Source organism: Pan troglodytes, chromosome 15 (genome assembly GCF_028858775.2).
Source record: "Pan troglodytes isolate AG18354 chromosome 15, NHGRI_mPanTro3-v2.0_pri, whole genome shotgun sequence".
NCBI lineage: Eukaryota > Metazoa > Chordata > Mammalia > Primates > Hominidae > Pan > Pan troglodytes.
Genome location: NC_072413.2, coordinates 59,467,901 through 59,488,123, shown reverse-complemented (window position 1 = coordinate 59,488,123; position 20,223 = coordinate 59,467,901). Strand labels below are relative to the sequence as shown.

The 20,223-nt window shown below is 44.0% G+C and overlaps 1 protein-coding gene across 4 annotated transcripts in view; it reads right to left on the bottom strand.

The window, feature by feature from the left end:
- The window catches only part of PRKCH (protein kinase C eta), a 331,758-nt gene that overhangs the window by 160,887 nt on the left and 150,648 nt on the right, over positions 1-20,223 (bottom strand). For all 4 annotated transcript variants that reach the window (XM_009427900.5, XM_063792940.1, XM_063792941.1 and 1 more), the window contains exon 10: positions 7,254-7,408. In XM_009427900.5, coding sequence (XP_009426175.1) covers positions 7,254-7,408 — 155 coding nt within the window. The remainder of the gene's footprint in view (positions 1-7,253; positions 7,409-20,223) is intronic.

Genomic DNA, 20,223 nt, shown 5'->3' with positions numbered 1-20,223 from the left:
GCTCAGGCATCACCTCCTCCAGGAAGTTTGCCTGAACATCCATCTTAGGGCAAGTGGCCATTCTCTCTGCTCCCAAAATACCCTGGGAAAACTCCAATTTTGGAACCCAGCTGCCATGACTTATTAATGGCTCTCTCTCTCACCCCACAGAAAGCGCCTCAAAGGGCAGACATCTCATCTACTCATCTTGTATCTACACCTCCTAATGCAACATCCGGCACTAGGTGGCAGCTCAGGAAATATGTTCTGATCTCGACTGGATTTTTCTCACTGCAATGGAGTAAACAGGGTTGAATGCCTCAGAATGTCTTGATTTGCTCTTCATGCCAACTGTAAGTTGAAGACTGAAACAAAATTTTCTAGCCATATTTTTGTTTTCCTGGAGATGGAAAGCAAACAGCAGATGAGTCATCCGAAGAGAATATCCACTATGAGAAACAATTTTTGGACGTTTCACACCTGAAGTCCCTCATCTGTAAAAGACAACTTGGCTCTTAGCAACGTTTGAGGTCTCCTCTGGCTCTAATATTTTATAAACCCATTGTTGAGTATAAATGCACAGACCTGGACACAGAGAACTCACTGTGAATAGATGGCTCCTCCAGGGATTGGCAACATGACCGGCCTTACCTAACCTTTAAATAAATTATTTACAAGGAGTGTTTAATAAAATCTTGAAGTCATCAGCTGACTGAACACTGTAGGATAATAAAATGCCAAGTGAAGTAAGATACGCTTCCTAGACTACAGCCAGGCTGGCCTGCTCTAAAAACCCCTGACCTTGCCACACTCCTTCCTGTTACTGGGCATCTATCTGCATTTGCTGTTTCTTCTGTCTCAAATGTTCCTTCCTTCCCTCTTTACCGTGACCTCAGCCCAAGAGTCACTTCCTTATAAAAATCTTCCATCTTTCCCTAACTGGATAGAATCACCCTATTCTAGGTTCTCATTCACTGCATTGTATTTCTCCTCTTCATAGCACTAGTCATGGTTGCTACTTTTTATTGGTATAATCATTTGATTGACATCTTTCTCCCTCACTGGATGATACCCTCCACTGGCAAGTATTTTTGTTTTTGCTTATACCATTACATCCATATCCTTGGCAGAAGGGTGACGCTCAACAAATACTTGTTAAAAGATCTCCAGAGGCCATGCAAGGGTGCAGAACAGTGGCTGATGAGTTTCACTATGGGAAAAGGGAAGACTCCATTTGAGGGAAATGCTGAGCTACTCTCATAAGCTGGAAAGCTCTGAGCTCTCCATCATATCCTTGAAGAAGGATCTTGGGAGTCAGGAATGGTGGTCACTTTCTGGTGAGAGTTGAAGAGCAGTCACTGAATGAGGCCACCATGGCACAGGAAGGCATGACAAGCTAAGTAAGAGAGGAGACAAGCACATGACTAAAAAGCTCGAAGAGCCAGTATCAGTCCCAGGTGAGGGCTCACAGCCAAAGTCTGATGTGAAAGTTACTAATATACTGAGCATTCCCATGGCTGGCATGTACTGAATAAACAAGAACTATACAAACAACAAATGACAATTTGTAGTAGTCTCTGCAGTATGCAGATCAAGAGAGGAGACCTACTTCTTGCAGCAGAAGGAATAATGCCAGCAGATGACAAAGGGAAAACAGAGCTGTTAAATTTTACTTTCATCTTTATCTAAAAAGATTTTTCTCACTAGAATGGGAAGAATGAATATAAATACAGAACTGAATTCCAATAGAGGTGAGGTGACAGTAAGAGCCCAAAACTCCAGGCTCAAATGAAAGACATCTGGGGACTCAAAGTCTGCTGATAAGAAATACTGAGGAGTAAGAGAGGTCCTAGGAGGTGGGAATCAGAGAGAGATTGCCACAGTTTTCCAGAGGGGAAGAACTGCAGGGAGAGAGAGAGAGAGAGTGCACAGTAACTCAGGCATGTAAAATCCATCACTGGCCCAAGACACCATTTTTTTTGGTTTGTTTTTGTTTTTTTGAGACAGGGTCTCACTCTGTCACCCAGGTTGGAGTACAGTGGTGCAATTTCGGCTCACTGCAACCTACACCTCCCGGGCTCAAGTGATCCTCCCATCTCAGCCTCCCGAGTAGCTGGGACTACACAGGTGTGCACTACACCATGCCCATCTAATTTTTGTATTTTTTATAGAGACAGGGTCTCCTTATGTTGCCTAGGCTGGTCTGGAACCCCTAGACTCAACAGATCTGCCCACCTTGTCCTCACAAAATGCTGGGATTACAGGCATAGGCCACTGTGCCTGGCCCCAACACACAAATTCATTTGGAAACAGATCACTTGTGAATTCTTAGACCAGGAAGTGATGCTCACAGAGGAGGCCACTTGCCAAGCAAGGCTTTGCCCAGCTGAGTTATCTGGAGTCAGCGAGGCACCTGTGGACCCTCATGATCCTTGAGAAACAAGAGCTAGATGATGTTGGTGATTGGTATATTCACACAGATCCCCCAACTATGTTCAGAGACTAGCTTAACAGGGCTTAATCTTGCGAGTGAGATTGCTACTCTTCCCAAATTCTGAATTTTTAAAAGAGTCAAATTAAGTAGACATTTTTCTCTCAATCTGAGGAGAAATCAGCAGTTCAAAGTTGAAAAGTTAATGTGCTACGTAATCATGGGAGTAAAAGGCGCATGTCAGAGTTGGCAGTCAGCCTCTGTGGGGCAAAAGCTTCCTCTGTGGGCCACATCTGCAAAATGGGATGGCGAAATACCACGGGAAGCATTTGGAGCTTTCAGGGTAAACACTAATTACCACGCACCCAGCATGCCAACAACTGCATAAGGCACAAAGCAGTCAGACTCATGAGTCGAAAAGCATGTGTTGGAAAGTGCTGTGTGCCCAGGGGTAACATGGTGAGGAGGAAGTGAAATTTAAACTGTGCCCTTCTATAAACTATTCCTCACCCAACATATTTCAGATACAGTATTCCACACTTTGTCAGAAACAGCAAATCAAATGTGTGCTGGCTGGCTTCAGGAGTTTGGGGTTGAAATGTCAATGACAGCTGAGTTTCCCTTTAATACAGTTGATGAAACATGCTGAAAGATGTCTGGTCAATGGGATGCATGCCCCTTTGTTTCCCTTACTTTTCTGTAGGGCTTGACTCCGGAAAAAAGTCAACACCATGAGTAAATTATTCATGAGCACTGTCTGGCCTTCCAATCGGCCAAGAAGCCCAGGACAAAAGAATGAATAGTCTTCTTTTTTTCCCCTTGGGAGAACTGACTTGATGACTGCCTCCTTCCCAGCCTACTCTTCTTGGTTTCTGGGCCATGGCAGGTTCCAGACCCTCCAACCAAAGGCAGAGAGGCAGGCCCTTCCCTTGCTGAGTCTCCTAGGAACTGGGCTTCTGTTCCTCCACAAAATACAAGTGAATACATCTGAGAATCAGGGTCAGAACACAAGACGGAATGCGTGCAAACGTAACTGGCCCATGTCCTCTTGCACAGGCACAGGCAGCTAAAGAAGAAATTCATGTCAGAGGAGCCTAAGGTACTACCTTCTGAAGCTTTCTTTAACAGTGACTTGCATATGGTATCATCTTTGTAACCTGCTGGAAAATAAACACCTCTCTCCCTCCCCTCCCTCAAAGAATCCAAACAGACAAACAACAGCTCTGTTTGGATAGGTCAGAGGCATCTTCTGGGGGATTATTTTAGCTCTGATAAAGGGCATTCTGGGACATGTATGATAAAAGAGGCTGCCTGATACTCCCAAGTTTCTCACTGGGCCTTTGTATCAAATCCACACCCTCTGTGACCCAAATGTGCCCTTTACTGTGTGTGAATTCCAAGGACTTGGCTTTCAAAGTCTTATCCTTAAGACTCTGTTCCCAGCCTGTATACTGAATGGAATTAAATTATCCTGTGAAATAAATCCAAGGGATAAAAATAGCATTTGAATCTATCCTAATTAACTGTGTTCCCTTCAAAGTCAACCGTATCAGTTAGAGCCTGAACATGAGATTCAAGTCCAAGAGTAAATTAAAATCAATTCTCAGAACTGAACCACAGACACCATGAATTGAAATAAAATTTGTCAAGATGGGGGCTGGCACTGCTTCACCAGAAACCACATGAAGTTACAGTGTCTACCCACCATATTTTGAGACAAATGAGACAAGCAGACTGAGGGGCAGTAATATCCAATGAAGGAAAGCAAGCTTGCTGCTCGGCCCAACTCAAAGCCTCTGAGGATTCAAGAAAGCTTGAGATAAGACTGAATTGCTTTTGCCCACTCTACCTTATTTTCAGGAATTGAAGTGGTCCTACCACCAAAAAGGACTAAGAAGCTGACACTGTAGTGGTACTCTAAATCCTCAAGTCTCTCCTGAGAAGACAGTGTAGCCCAGTGGTTAGAACCATGGTTTGAATTCTGACTTCACTACCAGTTAGCAGTCTGGTGATGAAGTCTTTGGGAGACCTAATTATTCATCTGAACAATGTGGACACTATTATTGTTATATAATAATATTGTTAGAAGAATTAACAGACGAATGCAAGGGAAGTGCTGGTCCTCTAACAAGTGTTCGTTTTATTGATTTATTGATTGATCGACACTCAGGGTCTTGCTCTGTCACCCAGGCTGGAATACAGTGGCACAGTTACAGCTCACTGCAGCCTCAAACTCCTGGGCTCAAGCAATTCTCCCACCTCAGCCTCCCAAGTAGCTAGGACCACAGGTGCATGCCACCATGCCTGCCTAATTTTTTTTCTTTTTTTTTTTTTTTTTTGAGACGGAGTCTCACTGTCGCCCAGGCTGGAGTGCGGTGGCGCGATCTCGGCTCACTGCAGGCTCCGCCCCCTGGGGTTCACGCCATTCTTCTGTCTCAGCCTCCCGAGTAGCTGGGACTACAGGCACCCGCCACCTCGCCCAGCTAATTTTTTGTATTTTTATTAGAGAGGGGGTTTCACGGTGTTAGCCAGGATGGTCTCGATCTCCTGACCTCGTGATCCGCCCGCCTCGGCCTCCCAAAGTGCTGGGATTACAGGTGTGAGCCACCGCGCCCAGCCAGCTAATTTTTTAATATATATGTGTATGTTTTTTTTTTTTTGTAGAGATAGGGGTCTCCTTATGTTGCCCCGGCTGGCCTCAAACTTCTGGGCTCAAGCGATCCTCCCCGCTCAGCCTTCCGAGGTGCTGGGATTAGAGGTGTGAGTCACCACACCCAGTCCAAGTGTTCACTTTAGGTCTTGTTGTTAATATTATTTTGATCTGCAACAGAAGTCCCTGTCAAGTAGGGGAGTCATTACTTACACGTAGTTTTTAAAACTACATGTGGAAACGTCTCTCTTTGGGGCAAGCGGAGTGGAGATGGCTGGATTAGCCACGGAGAGGAGAACAAAAATGGAATTTACTGCCTGGAGTCTGATAGCATGAGGAGGACGCTTAACTCCCTTCACCATCAGAGATCATACCAGCAACCTCCACAAATCATACACTGGAAAGAAAGTGGAGAGTGGGAAAAAAATGCTGTGATCTAATCCCCACAGCCTGGTCAAGAAAGCTCAAAACAAGCCGCCTAATCAAACTGCTGCAGCCCCGTGACCTAAGAACGAGCAGAGATCCTAGACTGCTTTCAAACAGGTGGCTCCCACTGTCCTTATCCAAGCTGGTTCCCAGTTCTGCACCCTCTTCCCTCCTGCACAGTGCCGTGAGGCTGTGATAAATGCACTGTATGGAGTTGAGGTCTGGGGCATCTGCACTGAGAATGAATTAGAGAAGTGTCTCTGTGGTACCTGCCACACCTGCTATGCAGTGCTTGCGTTCCCACTTCTCTCCAGCACCACCCACCAGTCTTACTGCACTCTCTCTAAGAGAGTTACTACTTGTTCTCTTCCTATTTTGACTCCCACGGTATTTAAGAATATTCACTGTTTTTAAAGCTCTTATAATTTAATAATGATGTCAATACTGTCATGAGTTTATGATAGGAACTGCATTTAACAAGGTTAATAAATAGCAAATTTCAATCAGGAAATCCTTTACTTTGGCATTCATGCCCCTAATATACAAAAATTTTTCTCTAAGGAAAGCAACAATTGCATCTCAAGAGAAAAAGAGTTTATGTGAGCTGGGTGTGGTGGCTCATGCCTGTAATCCTAGCACTTTAGGAGGCCAAGGTGGGAGGATTGCTTCAGGCCAGGAGTTCAAGGCCGACCTAGCCAACATAGCAAGACACTGTCTAAAAAAAAAAAAAAAAAAGAAAGAAAGAAAAGAAATAAAACAATAAAAAAGAAAAAAGAGCATATGTGCAATTAGGTGAGGACACTAACAGCAGAAAAAAAACCAGGAAAATGTGAGAATAAAAATTGTCTAACATTCACTATTACATTTCTCACTGTCTCCAACCTTCTCTCTGACTAAAGTTACATTTGATATCTGTTGAATTCTGAGACTTAACAACATCAAGCAGATTCGGAGTCCATTCAAAGTATGGTATATTATGATCAAAAGATTGTGTGTCACAAAATGGAGAATCAAATATTTGGGAGGGGGCTGCACACGGAAGATATTATCATGCAGGACACTGCTCACAAGTGGCTCACCTAGCTCCTGACTGGTGAGCCATGCTCCACATGACTGTAATTCTTGTTACAGCAACTTAAGAGCAGGTTAGCCACACCCTTTAGTTAAGGTGTAGATTCTTAAAATGGAATAGAATCATGGTTAAGGGATTCACTTCAAATGTTAAAATGAAAAAAAGAGAACAACAGTGTGTTTAGCACCCTGCAGGGCTTGGCTATGACAGGTCCTTAGCAAACTGGGGCTGAACCAATTCATCAATAAATAGTCTCTTCTGAGACTCTCGGGCCTATTTTATGAATACAAAGTGGGGCAAATTTTAGATTGCAGGCAGTGTTTATTACTGTTATTAATTTATCCTAATGGATCCTTGGAACCTTTGTGAGGCCTGGGCAACATAGCAAGACCCCTGTCTCTACAAAAAAAATAAAAATAAAAATTAGCCATGTGTAGTGGTGCGTGCCTGTGGTCCCAGCTATCTACTTGGGAGGTCGAGATGGACCGGCTGCAGTGAGCCATGATTGCGCCACTGCACTCCAGCCCGGGCTATGGAGTGAGACCCTGTCTCAAAAACAAAAACCAAAACAAAACTTCTGTGAATTTAATTCCAAAAAAGGTTTCAACTGATTATCATGAGAAGTGGAAGGATGGATCATGCCAGGAGAGGGGAGAGGCAGTGAATTAGAAGACAGGGCAGCAACCAAAACTCACCTATAGATGATTCCTTTATCATGGAGGAACATGAGAGCCGAAATGATTTCTGCAGCATAGAAGCGAGCTCGTGCTTCGTCAAAACGACGAGACTTCTGAATGTGGAACATCAAGTCACCCCCATTCACAAACTCCATCACAAAAAACAGACGATCCTGGAAACAAACACAAGAGAGGGCCCAATGTGGTGTAGCAATTAACCTAGAGCTCCATCAGCAGCATATTGCCTAAGGCTGTGGCACAGAGAGGAGACTGTCAAGTGGATGTATTCCAGGAAACATCCTGACCATGGGTCAGGGTGCAGCGCAACCGGTCTGGTGGGATTAGATCCCCTGGGCAGAGCAGCACCTGGATCTCCTGTAGTTCATTTCACACAGCCTTGAATTGCTACGTGAAATCAAAAGTACAGAAGGCATCAGAAACCTTTGACTCGAGTTCCGGCTCTGTACCTTAAAGGTCATGTACCTGGAGAGAGAATGTAAATCGAAAGGTAAATGCCTTTAATCTGGAACATGTGGGGTTAATTACCCAAAGTAAAGGACACCTAGTAGGGTGCTCTAGTTCTCACAAGTGGGCAGAAAACAATCACAGAAAAAGAACACCCCTTTAGACAAGTCAGCCAAACAGAAGTGGAGGCCGGGTGCAGTGGCTCATGCCTGTAATCCTACAAATTTGGGAGGCCTATGTGGGTGGATCCCTTGAGCCCAGGGGTTCAAGACCAGCCTGGGCAATATAGCAAGAGGTTGTCTATACAAAAAAATAAAAAAAAAATTAGGCAGGAGGATCACCTGAGCCCGGGAAGTAAAGGCTGCAATGAGCTGTGATTGTGCCACGGCACTCCCACCTGAGCGACAGGAGTAAGACTCCTTCTTCCAAAAAAAAAAAAAAAAGGCAGCCAAATGACAGCCTCATAGTAGCATCCACATTGGAAATACCACTCAGTCCTTCAAAAGATTGAGTCAAGAGTCAGAATGTAGAAATGAGCGAGATGCCATCTCCCCCTTAAGTGACTCTCAACCTAGCAGGTAAAAGTGGACTCTTAAAAGTCACTATGCAGTGTACTAAACACTATGCAAGTAGTGTGAATAAAGTGCTATGGAAATCATGACTGCTTCATGAAAGAAACGTGTAAGTCTCATTTAAAAAGTGATCCAAGAATTATCTAAGTGTAAAACGTTTTGCTTCAAGCACCTCTAAGACAAATGGGTTTCCTCACTCCTTCCTGTGACATTTATGAAATTCCTGATTAGCTGGTGCTGAGTTCGGAGCCTGGATCCAATAGAGAGTAGAGCAGACACAGCCTCTCCCCATACAGAGTTTGGTGTGAGAAACACATTACTCAAAAAAAAAAAAAAAAAAAAAAGTGACACAAGCAGATTGACAAATTCTGGTAAATCCTGTGAAGGAAAAGCAGAGGAGGCGTGATATCTGGTCACCTGCCTGGAGGTCAGGCGACGTCTCTGAGCAAGGGAAACATGAGCTAAGGCCCACAGGATGAGTGCCATCGACTTGGGACCCCGTGATATCATTTTGTGGGATTGCAGATTATTTTGCGAGGAAATTGGTATTTTACCAAAGGATGCAGATACACAGAACCTATCTTTATTTTTGGGGGAGACAGGGTCTCATTCTGTCACCCAAGCTGAAGTGCAGTGGCACGATCTTGGCTCAATGCAGCCTTGACCTCCAGGGCTCAAGCAATCCTCCTACCTCAGCCTCTGGAGTAGTTGGGACTACAGGCGTGCGCCACCACACCCGGCTTTGATTTTTAGTAGAGACGGGGTCTCACTATATTGCCCAGGCTGGTCTCGAGTCCTGAGCTCAAGCAATACTCCCACTTCAACCTCCCAAAGTGCTGGGATTACAGGCATGAGCTACCACACCCAGCCTTGAACCTATCTTTATTTGTGGTTGTAAGTGCCACCGGCTTTGCACAGGGTGTTTCCACACATTCACAGCTGAACAATGGGCAGAGCAGGGTGCGTGCTCCTGCTCAGCTCCCATTGCAAGCCTGGTGTAACCACGCAGACCCCTATCAGAAGGAAGCACAGCTTATGACCTCCTATGCCCTATTTTAACTAACACCTTAATTAGAAGAAAAAAAAATCCCCTGAATTTATTAAACACTTCTTTCTGCTAAAAGCGAAGCAAGAATTTAATAGTGAAGAAGGAATGGCAAGATTCACAAAACAAAAACCACCACCACCAAAACAACTCTTCGGGTTGGCCAATGTAAGCCAACAGGCAAACTATGTAAATACAGCAAGCCATCTGACTAAGCTCCTGGCCTTCATTTGAGGGTGACTGACAAGGGGAGAGGCAGAATTGGGTGGGACAAGCTTTGATGAGCAATGGCTGTCCTGTATTTTCTAAATGGGAAGGATTAAGGTAGAATTAGCAGGTTAGCAACGGGGTGGGCGGAGGATATATACACACCGGAAACATCCCAAAAAGCTGCATCTGCATAGTAAGGTTTTATGCCAATGCTGTGTCTGTCCATTTGGAGGGATGGCCACTGATGGCCTGAGGAAGACTAAGGCAAAAAGCCACCCTGAATCATCTCTGGGCAAGGGGGTCAGTCTTACATGTTTTCGTTAACCAGCCTGTTCATCTTCCTCGTGCATCTGACTGGCAGTCACATGAATTCCAATTGCTCTGAACACCTGGCTACTGGAACTGGGTCAGTGGGGAAGTGGCCATTCCTTAGGCTGCTATAAGTGGCGCACTTGGCAACAGTTTTAAGGCAGTAGTCATCGAAAGCCTAAAATCTAAAAGCCAGACTGTGGGCTAAATTCCAGATCTGGGGGGAGAAAATCCTGCCCTCTAGTCTTGCTTTAGCCCAGCCCCATCTACAGCCCTGGAGGCAGATTCTCAGATAATGCCAGACTCTGGCAGATTCACCTCTGCTACACAGTGAGGGACCATAAGCTTTAGAATTCCAGAAAGATGGGTTCTGCTGTACCTGTTTCTTTTCATTCAGAGTCTCATTTCTAACCTCCTGTCTGGCACCACCTGGAACACAGAGTGTAATTCACAGCCCTCGGGTTATGAGCAACTCTTGAAGCAGACAGGAGACACAGGCCAGCTGAGACGTGACGACAACTTAATGCAGAGTACTGGTCCATCCTATCAAAGACCTCAAATAACGTCACCAGGTATAAAAAGCAAAGATATGTTTATCAACAAGCAAAATGTTTTTGCTGGAGGAAACCCTCTGTTGACCTGCACTTCTGTTCACCCCATTTTAAAATATTTGCTGCAGAGAGGCAAAGATTTGGCAGCAATTTCTCCAAGATTACTTTTGAAGAGAAGGAGATAAATGACAAGAAATCTCTAGTGTTTAGAAAAGAAGATCCAGGCCAGGCGTGGTGGCTCATGCCTGTAATCCCAGCACTTTGGGAGGCTGAGGCGGGCAGATCACTTGAGGTCAGAAGTTCAAAACCAGCCTGGCCAACGTGGTGAAACCCCGTCTCTACTAAAAGTACAAGAAAATTAGCTGGGCATGGTGGCATGCACCTCTAATTCCAGCTACTTGGGAGGCTGAGGCAGGAGAATCACTTGAACCCAGGATGCAGAGGTTGCAGTGAGCCAAGATCGCGCCATGCACCCCAGCCTGGGAGACAGACGGGGACTCTGTCTCAAAAAAAAAAAAAAAAAAAAAGGAAAAGGAAAGAAGACCCACACATCATCAGGTGGTGGTGGGGTGAGGAGTCATCATCAGAAGTAAAATTGTATTAAGTATGTCCTCAGATCCCTTCGGGCAAGTGTGCAGTAAGTGATAGCTGCTGCTGAAGCTGCCAATGCTTGTGCTCTCATGTAGGTATTTTCAATTTAAAAAAAGATCACAAATGTGAATGTGCAGAATGATTTTAGTTATAGCCAAAAATGCAGACAGATGCATAGAAAGGATAAAAAAGATGGCTATAGAGTGACAGAAGTCAGTTTTTTGTTGTGGGATCGGGGTGACATTTCTTTTTTCTACTTTTCAGTATCTTTCAAAGTTTCTATGATGAGTGTGTATTACTCTTGCAATTAGAAGCAAACTAAAGTCACATGTGCTTCCTCCATGTTTTTCTTATTTTCATCTGAAAGATGGAAGATAAGACATGGGAAAGACACAGTTGTGAGGCTGTTTGAGAGAGCCCTTGTTTAGGCAATGGGAGTCAGAAAGCAGCTACAAAAAGAAACTGTTGCATCCTTGTCGCCCATTATTAAGGGACACGAGTAACTACCCATGTCCCATAATAGCCTTTCTGCTGCCTGAGGTAACCAGGCTTGTTGGAATGGCATCCACAATGAAAATTGGCTGGCTCTGGTTCAGGTCCCAGCAGCTCCACTTGGAGCCTGGTGCGCAGGCTTTACGGCATCTACTACGGCTTGCAGAGATCTTCTTGGTTCCTTTAAGGTTCTGAACAAGACAAATGTTTACTAAACACACACGTGGTACGCCAGGGCCTGGGTAAGGACCCAGTCTCCTAAAACTAATATGACTCCACACTGCTCTCAGTAAGCTCATGGACATGCAGGCACAGCACATCGCCACAGTGTGTTAAGTGCAGTGGAGAGGTACAGAAGGTGTTATGGGGACACCGAGCAGGGCATCTGAGCAGCCTGGAGGTGGAGGTGGAATTTGGCAGGCGGGGTTTGGGGGAAAGCTTCTAAGAGGAGTCAATTCCCCAGCCTAGAAGGATGAGGGTATGCAAGTCAGGCTGGAGTGGGGACTGAGGTGGGAGGTGTCAGGAAGACTGTGCGGTTGAAGTGTAAGATGTCAGGCAAATGGGAGGGACTGCAAAGGCAGGCAGGTTGTCAAGCGCTGGAGTGGGTGAGTGTGAGGCTTCGCTGTAACTGTACTGCTGTTTTCAAAATGAAATGCAGAAAAAGCAAAAAGCTACTTAGGGGTGCTTTCACAGGTCACCCACAAATGAGAAGTGCAGGGTCTCTGCTGCCATTAATAAACATGATCACTCACTACCAGTCTCTACTAGAATTATAAGCCCAGTGCCTGGGGTAAAACAGGTGCAGCTATGGTGCTTGGCTTGAAAAAGACGCCAGTAATGTTGGAACTTGCCACATAGAATAAAACAACATCAGCTACAAAAGCAAATCACTCCAGCAAAATTAATTCCAAAGGAGTAAAACTTCTCACATTTAGTGAATGCCCTTTACAAAGCAAAGACCTGTATTTGAAGCTCTAAAAGGAGGCAAAAGATAACCTCTCACCTACAGCTCTACTCTCAGTCTGTGCTATTTAAGAATTAGTATCACTGATGACTCAACAAACACTAAATCATGATTCACAAATTCAACTGTGAAGCAACTAGGTGAAGCATTTTTTGGAAATCCTGCATTTAGGGAAGTACTGGAAGATGGATTATGGTTGTAGTGAGTCACTCCTATGGCAGAGAGGGGTTTCCCAAATCCCACTCTAGACAGAGATGGCAAAGATGACTGTTTCTGTATTTAAACCTGTGCATAGAACCATTTTGGTTTTTCTAAAGTCCGTTTTCCTAGAAACTGAGCCTGCACATCTGTACAGCTTTACCTGAGGCTTTTGGCTTCTGTCAGGTGAAGTCTGCCCTGACCTGTGTGGTAGGAAATCTCAGGGCCAGGAGACCGGTTTAACATCACTTCTAAAGCCAAGTGGCTAAGCCCTTTGTCCCTGCTCCTCTCTTTTGTCCCTGATTCAGCCAACCACAAATACAAGTCATTAACATGGGATGATGAACACCGGTGGGAGTGAAAGCAACTCAGAAATCCCTTTGTCCCACACCTGGTGTGAGTTACAGGTGTGGGAGGCAGAGGAGCTGCTGCCTGGTAATAATAGAATTCCTGTCGTCACTTGCTCTGATGCCACTGACCTGCTGCAGTCTGGGTCCACTCTCTGCCCTGGCTATCAGTTCAGAACTATTCCTTCCCCAGGCCCAAGGGGCTAAAAATATCCCCCGAATAATGGTTGTCAGTATAAGTAAGGTGCATTCCCTAAGGCCCCCTCATTAAGGGCTGTTCGATAGGAGTTAAAGCTGATGGGCAATTTGTATGAACAAGAGACATAACATCTGGGTGGATGAAAGTGCTATGCCAGGATGGTACAAGTGACAAGATGATACTAACTAAGGAAAGTGACTGGAGAGCGAGCATGGACCAGGCAGGGCAAGATCCTGTAGGGTCACTGGGGCAAACATCTTTGGAGGCATCTGCTCAGCTCATGGTGATCCCTTCCTCAGCATTTACCCATGCTCCAGCCTGGCCGCATGGGTAAACGCTCAGCATCTGTGCACAGCCAGTTAGATCAAGCTGCACCTGCCCAGAGTCTCTTTTCCAGAAAACTGAAACTGAGATAGAAAGCTTTTAATTTAGTCTAGGCTGTGTGCAGGAACTGAGGAAACATGAGTTAGGAAACGGAAACTGCTTTTGCAGTGTAAACGTGGGAAATGCCTGGGTATAAGAGAGTGGAGAAAGACTGGGTGGGTGGATGGACAGGTGGGTGGGTGAAGGAGAAGAATGAAGCAGAAACATAGAGTGAGGCAGAGACAAGAGATCAGGGAGGGTGAGTGAGCCAAGAGCAAAACTGCCAGGGTTCCTCATGTCTTTCTGGTTTCAGATCAGCCGAGAGAGCTGGCCAATTCCTGCCCTTGGGTTGCATGAGACATCCGTTGTACCTCTGAATCTTTATTTTTAGTTCTTTTTTTTTGCATAGCCTTAAGAAAGTTTTCTTACTACCTGAAGTAAATTTTCTGCTACCAGGAGAATTTCAGCTAAAATACACACAATTTTTGTTTTTCTTTTTGAGACGGGGTCTTGCTCTGTCACCCAGGCTGGGGGGCAGTGGCAGGATCATGGCTCACTGCAGCGCTGAACTTCTGGGCTTAAGTGATCCTTCCAACCTCAGCCTCCTGTGCGGCTGGGACCACAGGTTTGTGCCACCACATCTGGCTAATTTTTTGTATAGACTGGGTATCTCTGTGTTGCACAGGCTGGTCTTGAACTCCTAGGCTCAAGCAATCCTACCTCGGCCTCCCAAAGTGCTGGGATTACAGGCGTGAGCAACCATGCATGGCACACACACCCATTTTTAAGGGGTAAGAAGTTTCCTTATTTATTTATAAATCTGGGATAATAACACCTATAACTACAGTGATCATGTAAAGATTAAACCAGAAGCCAAGTGCCTCATACAGTGCCAAGCCCAGAAAAGAATCTCAATCAATAGAAGCTATTGGTACCACTACATTATATAAAGAGGAGATTTTGTGCCCAGTGCCCAAGTCCCTGGTATGACTAAGAGGAAGCCCAGGGCAGTGGCGACACCTGGGCTCTGGGCCAGGATGCTTGAGGTCCAAGAGCAACTCCTGCTGTGCTGTATTTAGCTTCTCTCTCACAAAACTCACATCTGCAAAATGGGGATAATAAGACAACCCAACTCACAGGTTTGTGAGGATTAAATGATTTAAGCTAAGGGCTTTGAATAGTGTCTGGCATACCATAAATGAAATGCTCAAGAAATGTTAGCAACTATTATTATCCTCATCATCATTAGTGCATCCACTGCAGCTTCAGCCCCCATGGCCGTCTGCTCCCAGGGCTCCAAAGGGCCTGCTGCATGAGGCATAGGAAGGCCCCTTGGCTGTGGCTGTGGCACATGTGGCAGTGAGCTGCATGCACTGGGTCTAGAGGTGATGCCTCCTTCATGGACCTCCAAGACCGGCGGAGGTACACACACACTCACAAGTGGACAGGAATGAAACAGCAGCCGAAACAGCAACTGCAGCAGCTCCCCCAACCCTCAGTGTGGGACAGGGGTATAGAGGGTCGAAGGAGGTGGAAGGAGTCCTAGCCCAGCTGCTGGGACACAGGGATGTTTCCTGATGCTATATGGTAATGGCCTTGACCGGGTAAGGACTTTTCTTTCTGGGAAATGCTTGCTAAGCAAGGGGTTACAAAACTAGATTTGATAACCAAAACATACTAACAAAGGTTTCAGTTCTGATAAGTTTTCTAACACTGACTGGTAATTCATATTTTCTATTTTAGGGGCTTTATAATAATTATTACTGCAAAACAAATGCCCTCCTTATGTACTACAAACATATTACTGTAAGCGAGACTTTTTATAGCAGTTATTCCTCCTTTCTATAAAGTTGATTCAATCTCAGAACCAGATTGCAAAGATTTGTCTCCATTTAAAGTAAAAATCTGTTGTCTCTATGATTTAAAGACTGCATTTGAAGATGTATCATTCCAGAAACCAAGGCAGTAGGAAATAGCCACCATACTCAGAATTATAGTGAGGATGCAGATTACCTTTTGGAAATAATTCAAAGATAGACATAACACGTAAAAGTTATGAAAAATGTAGCTATTGCTTTAAGGCAATGTTAAGCTGGGAGCCACATCTATTCTTACTTACCCAAGTTCTAAGAACTGCCTTGGAGTATTTCTACATGAATAACAAGCTCATGCTGTATGAAAAGCTGCAGAGTGCTATTGACAGCTGGGGGAAAGGAGAAGGAAATCTCCATAACAGATAGCAGTGTTGAACTTCTCCTAAGTACCGTTGCTTTATTATTTTTCTCAGACAAAGTCATCTACAGGGTGAGCAGGGAGTTCAAATCAACAGGAAACAGTTACTGACGTCAAAGAGGTCGCAGTGGAAAAGCACCCGCTGAGGAAATCTGATTGCACCATGTCTGAACTGGAAATAACTTGAATTTAACCACATTAAGAAAGATTACAAAGCCTTCAAGGAAGAAACAATGAGAAGGAGTCTAATGGCTGCATTTTTTTTTTGAACTTATCATTTTGCACAGCCCAGAAGATGTCAGAGGTTAATTCAATCACCCAGCAACCCCTGTGTCAAGCCCACAGGCAAGATACATCCTGTCTGAGCTGAGACTAGTCTTTGGGAAGGTGAAATATGTCCTGAATATAACAAAGTCTTAGGACTTTGCATTTCAAACCTAGAGGGACACACAGCTCTTTTCAAAGACCAAGTGTTTTCCTGGTAATCTGGATGCATTATAGCCATCTCTCATAATGAAACCTGACAAGGCTTACTGGCATATATACAGTAGACCAGGGAAACAAAGAGGAAATCTACCTTGCAGTTTAACACACTGTGAAACATCCAGGCCAGGATGTTCTTTAAAGCATAAATAAGTGGTAACATATGATCAGGGGTACAGCAGAGTCAGAGCACAAGTCCCCTCTTCCTGATGGAACCTCCTTTGGCATTTCTGGTCCACATACAGCTTTCCAGTATCATTGTGTAGGGCTGGGATGGATCTGTGCACTTGGTCTTCTTTTCCATGGGGGACCGGAAACCCTTGAAGGCAGAGCCCAGATACTAAGTGAGATATCTTTAATAGCACCAAGCACAGTGCCTGGCCAATTGTGAGGGTTAATAAATGCTTCAAGAGTGAACATAATAGGAACCATTTTTGTCTCCTGGTAAAATTTAAAATGGAACTTTAGAAGAGCTGGAACAAACTGCCAAGATTCGTTTCACCCAACCATTTTACAGAAGCAAAGGGCAAAGAAGTGAAGTACCTTGCCCATAGTTAAAACAGTTTGTGGAAGAGTTAAGTAGGACAATCAGGTCTGCTGATGCTATATTTTCCTTTATAAAGCTTTGATTTTTCTATTTCTAAAACTAATTACATATCCATAGTTCAAATGTAATTACAAAGTAAATAGAAAATTGAGAAGAAAATAAAGAAAATTCAAATAAAATCACCCTAATCCTGACAACCAGATAAAGAAGTCTCAAGCTTTTAGCTTCCAAAGAACTGGAGATTTCAGGGCAAATAAGAAGTTTTCAAGGTAATGTTAACTAGATTTAATTTTTCCTTTGTGTCCTAATTATACTTAACATTTTACAGCATGTTTTAAAAACAGAAAGGAAAAAGTAAAAAACATACACTTCTCTTTTCATTTATATTGCATATTATTTCCTGATATAATTAGTCATCAAGACCATGATTTTTTTTAACAGTTGCATACTATTCCCGATGCCAGTTCTATGAAGTCCTACAATTAGCTTGACTTCTAATTAGGTTAACGAAAATAAAAGGACACAGCTTTTATGGTCTCTATGCCATGATAAAGATCATTTTTTTTAGCCTGGTAAAGCAGGCATCTCTGAGTGGAGATGACTGCTAACTGGGCACGGTGTTTTAATTGATTGGTCAATCATTTAGACATCACTAACTTTTAGAGCACCCCCTAGTGGTCGAGAAGAACGTTTGAACAAACCTCCCAGTCAAAAACTATCCACATTTGAAATACACTAAAACTTAAGAGTCACAAAGAAGATATCTTGGATGATTATCTACTTTTTAAAAAAGGTTTAGCAACTTAACAAAAGCATCCACAATAGGATTTCTTTAAGTCATTATTTCACATAGTGAAATTCTCTTTATAAAGCTTTTGGTTTAAGCATCAAATAGGATATTTATGGACTTAGTTTGTATAGGGCTTATAGGATAAAGAGTAAAAATACCATTTCATTTATTTAGATCATTTTTCAGGATGGAGATCCCTAAACTGTGTAAACTTTTAAGACAACCACAATTTCATTTCTCCCTCTGATCTATGTATGAATTCGACACTTATGCCATGTGGGAAGATATTTTGGGTTATAGTTGATTAGACACTTTGCCCAGTTAGAGAAGTAGAGACTATGGCCAAGAATATGCCATATCTGCCTCAAGGTGATGCCTGAGAATCTACTGGCTGAGAATTCATTTCCTCTCCCCCTGTCTGCAGTGTTGATGCACGGGCCGAAGTTTCTGTGTGGAATGTGCCTTTCACATGCTATTTTGAGTTTGATTCCTCCACTGTAGCCATGACAAACTCTTCTCTAGTCCTCTGGCTGGGGAACAAAATCTGTTCAAGCAAATGACATGCCCACAATTTCTTCCCAAACTATTAAAAAAATTTTTTTAATTATACTTTAAGTTCTAGGGTACATGTGCACAACGTGCAGGTTTGTTACATAGGTATATATGTGCCATGTTGGTTTGCTGTGCCCATCAACTCGTCATTTACATTAGGTATTTCTCCTAATGCTATCCCTCCCCCAGCCCCCCATCCACTGCCAGGCCCCAGTGTGTGATGTTTCCCACCCTGTGTCCATGTGTTCAACTCCCACCTATGAGTGAGAACATGCAGTGTTCCCAAACCATTTTTGCAATCTGGGTTACATATTGATCTCCACTGTCAATTAAGGAAGAAAGCTGCAGACCTTACTCTAAAGGTATGGAGGCTAAATTAAAAGAGGTGGAGCTCTAACAGGAAGAGGAACAGTCATCAGAAACAGCTTAAAAGGTTTATACGGGAGAAAGCACATTGTGTTAACTTTGAAGGCAGGCTTCAGTTGGCTAAGTGGAGTTCAGATGGGTTCTTAAAACCCCAAAAATGAGCAGATCCTAAGATGGTGACACCAAGAACCTCTAGCCATATCCAATAGAACTCTGAGTCTGTTAGTGAACTGACTTCATCTCAGCACTTGATTTATCCTACTATGAAACCACTTCCTTCTGATTCTTCTTCTTTTTTCCACTCAACCTTAACCCTTACTTAGAATTCCTTCTTCAAGTCTCCTCTCTTCTCTCTCTATAAACATCTACTAAAAGATTTTTGACTTTTTTTTTTTTAAGACAGAGTCTCGCTCTGTTGCCCAGGCTGGAGTGCAATGGCGTGATCTTGGTTCACTGCAACCTTTGCCTCCCGGGTGCAAGCGATTCTCCCTGCCTCAGCCTCCTGAGTAGCTGGGATTACAGGTGTGTGCCACCATGCCCGGCTAATTTTTGTATTTTTAGTAGAGACAGGGTTTTGCCATGTTGGCCAGGCTGGTCTCGAACTCCTGACCTCAGGTGATCCACTCGCCTTGGCCTCCCAAAGTGCTGGGATTACAGGTGTGAGCCACTGCACCTGGCCTGAAAGATTTTATATTATAGTTTCCACTTACCAAGAGGACATGGATGACACCAAACTGATCTCCCATCTCAAGTGTGTTTCTGACAAACAAGCATCTTACCACTGAATTTCCCCCAAACCGAACTCATGCTATTCCATTCTCTTTAGGCTTCCAAATGGCCAGAGCCCTGGCCATTCCCACTTAAAAAGTCCTATCATGTCTACTTCTTTAGTGTTTCCTTGACTCCACTCCCATGATTGCTACCTTGGGGCAGGCAACTTCCCAGATCACGGGCCCATCATCCTCACCAGATCTGCTGCCATTAGCCTCCCTCTGTACATAGCAGCCAGAGAGAGCCTTCTAACATGCAAATCTTATGTTACTCCCTCACTTAAAGATTTTGCTGGCTCCTTTTACCTAAACAGTTTAGTCTAAGCTCCTCAGCAAAGGACATCAGACCCATTATGACTTTCCTTCTTCATCATCTCCCCCCAACCCCTGCCGCCAACCAGCACCATTTCCCTTCTTACAAATCTGCCTCATCTAGTCATTTGGGGTTTCCTGGGCACGTCCTGCAATTTTAAGCCTCTGTGCCTTTGCACTGCTGTTACCTCTGTCTGGGAGTCTATGCCCTCCTCTTGTGACTATAAGGTCCCTATTCATCTTCAAAACACAGCTCACACAGCCCCTCCTCTGGGAAGTCCTTCCAACCTCCACGAGGATCAATCATGACTTTCTTCTCTCCATCACATGGTGTTATCATGACCTTTGACTGTAAGCAATTAAAAGGCAGGTCCACATTTTGTTCTTGTGTCTTCATCCCTGGCACATAATGCATGCTCCATAAACATTTACAGAATTGAATTTAAAATGCAAGATAAGTACACTAATACCATTCATTATATTACAGAAACAGGTAATGTCTCTTTTGGCTAGGGTCTACTTTCAATATTTAGAGACTATTCAGCCTTAAGATAGCATTTAAGGTTCTACTTTTTGTTTTGTTGTTTTTTTTGTGTGTGGGTTTTTAAAAAATTGAGACAGGGGTTTCAC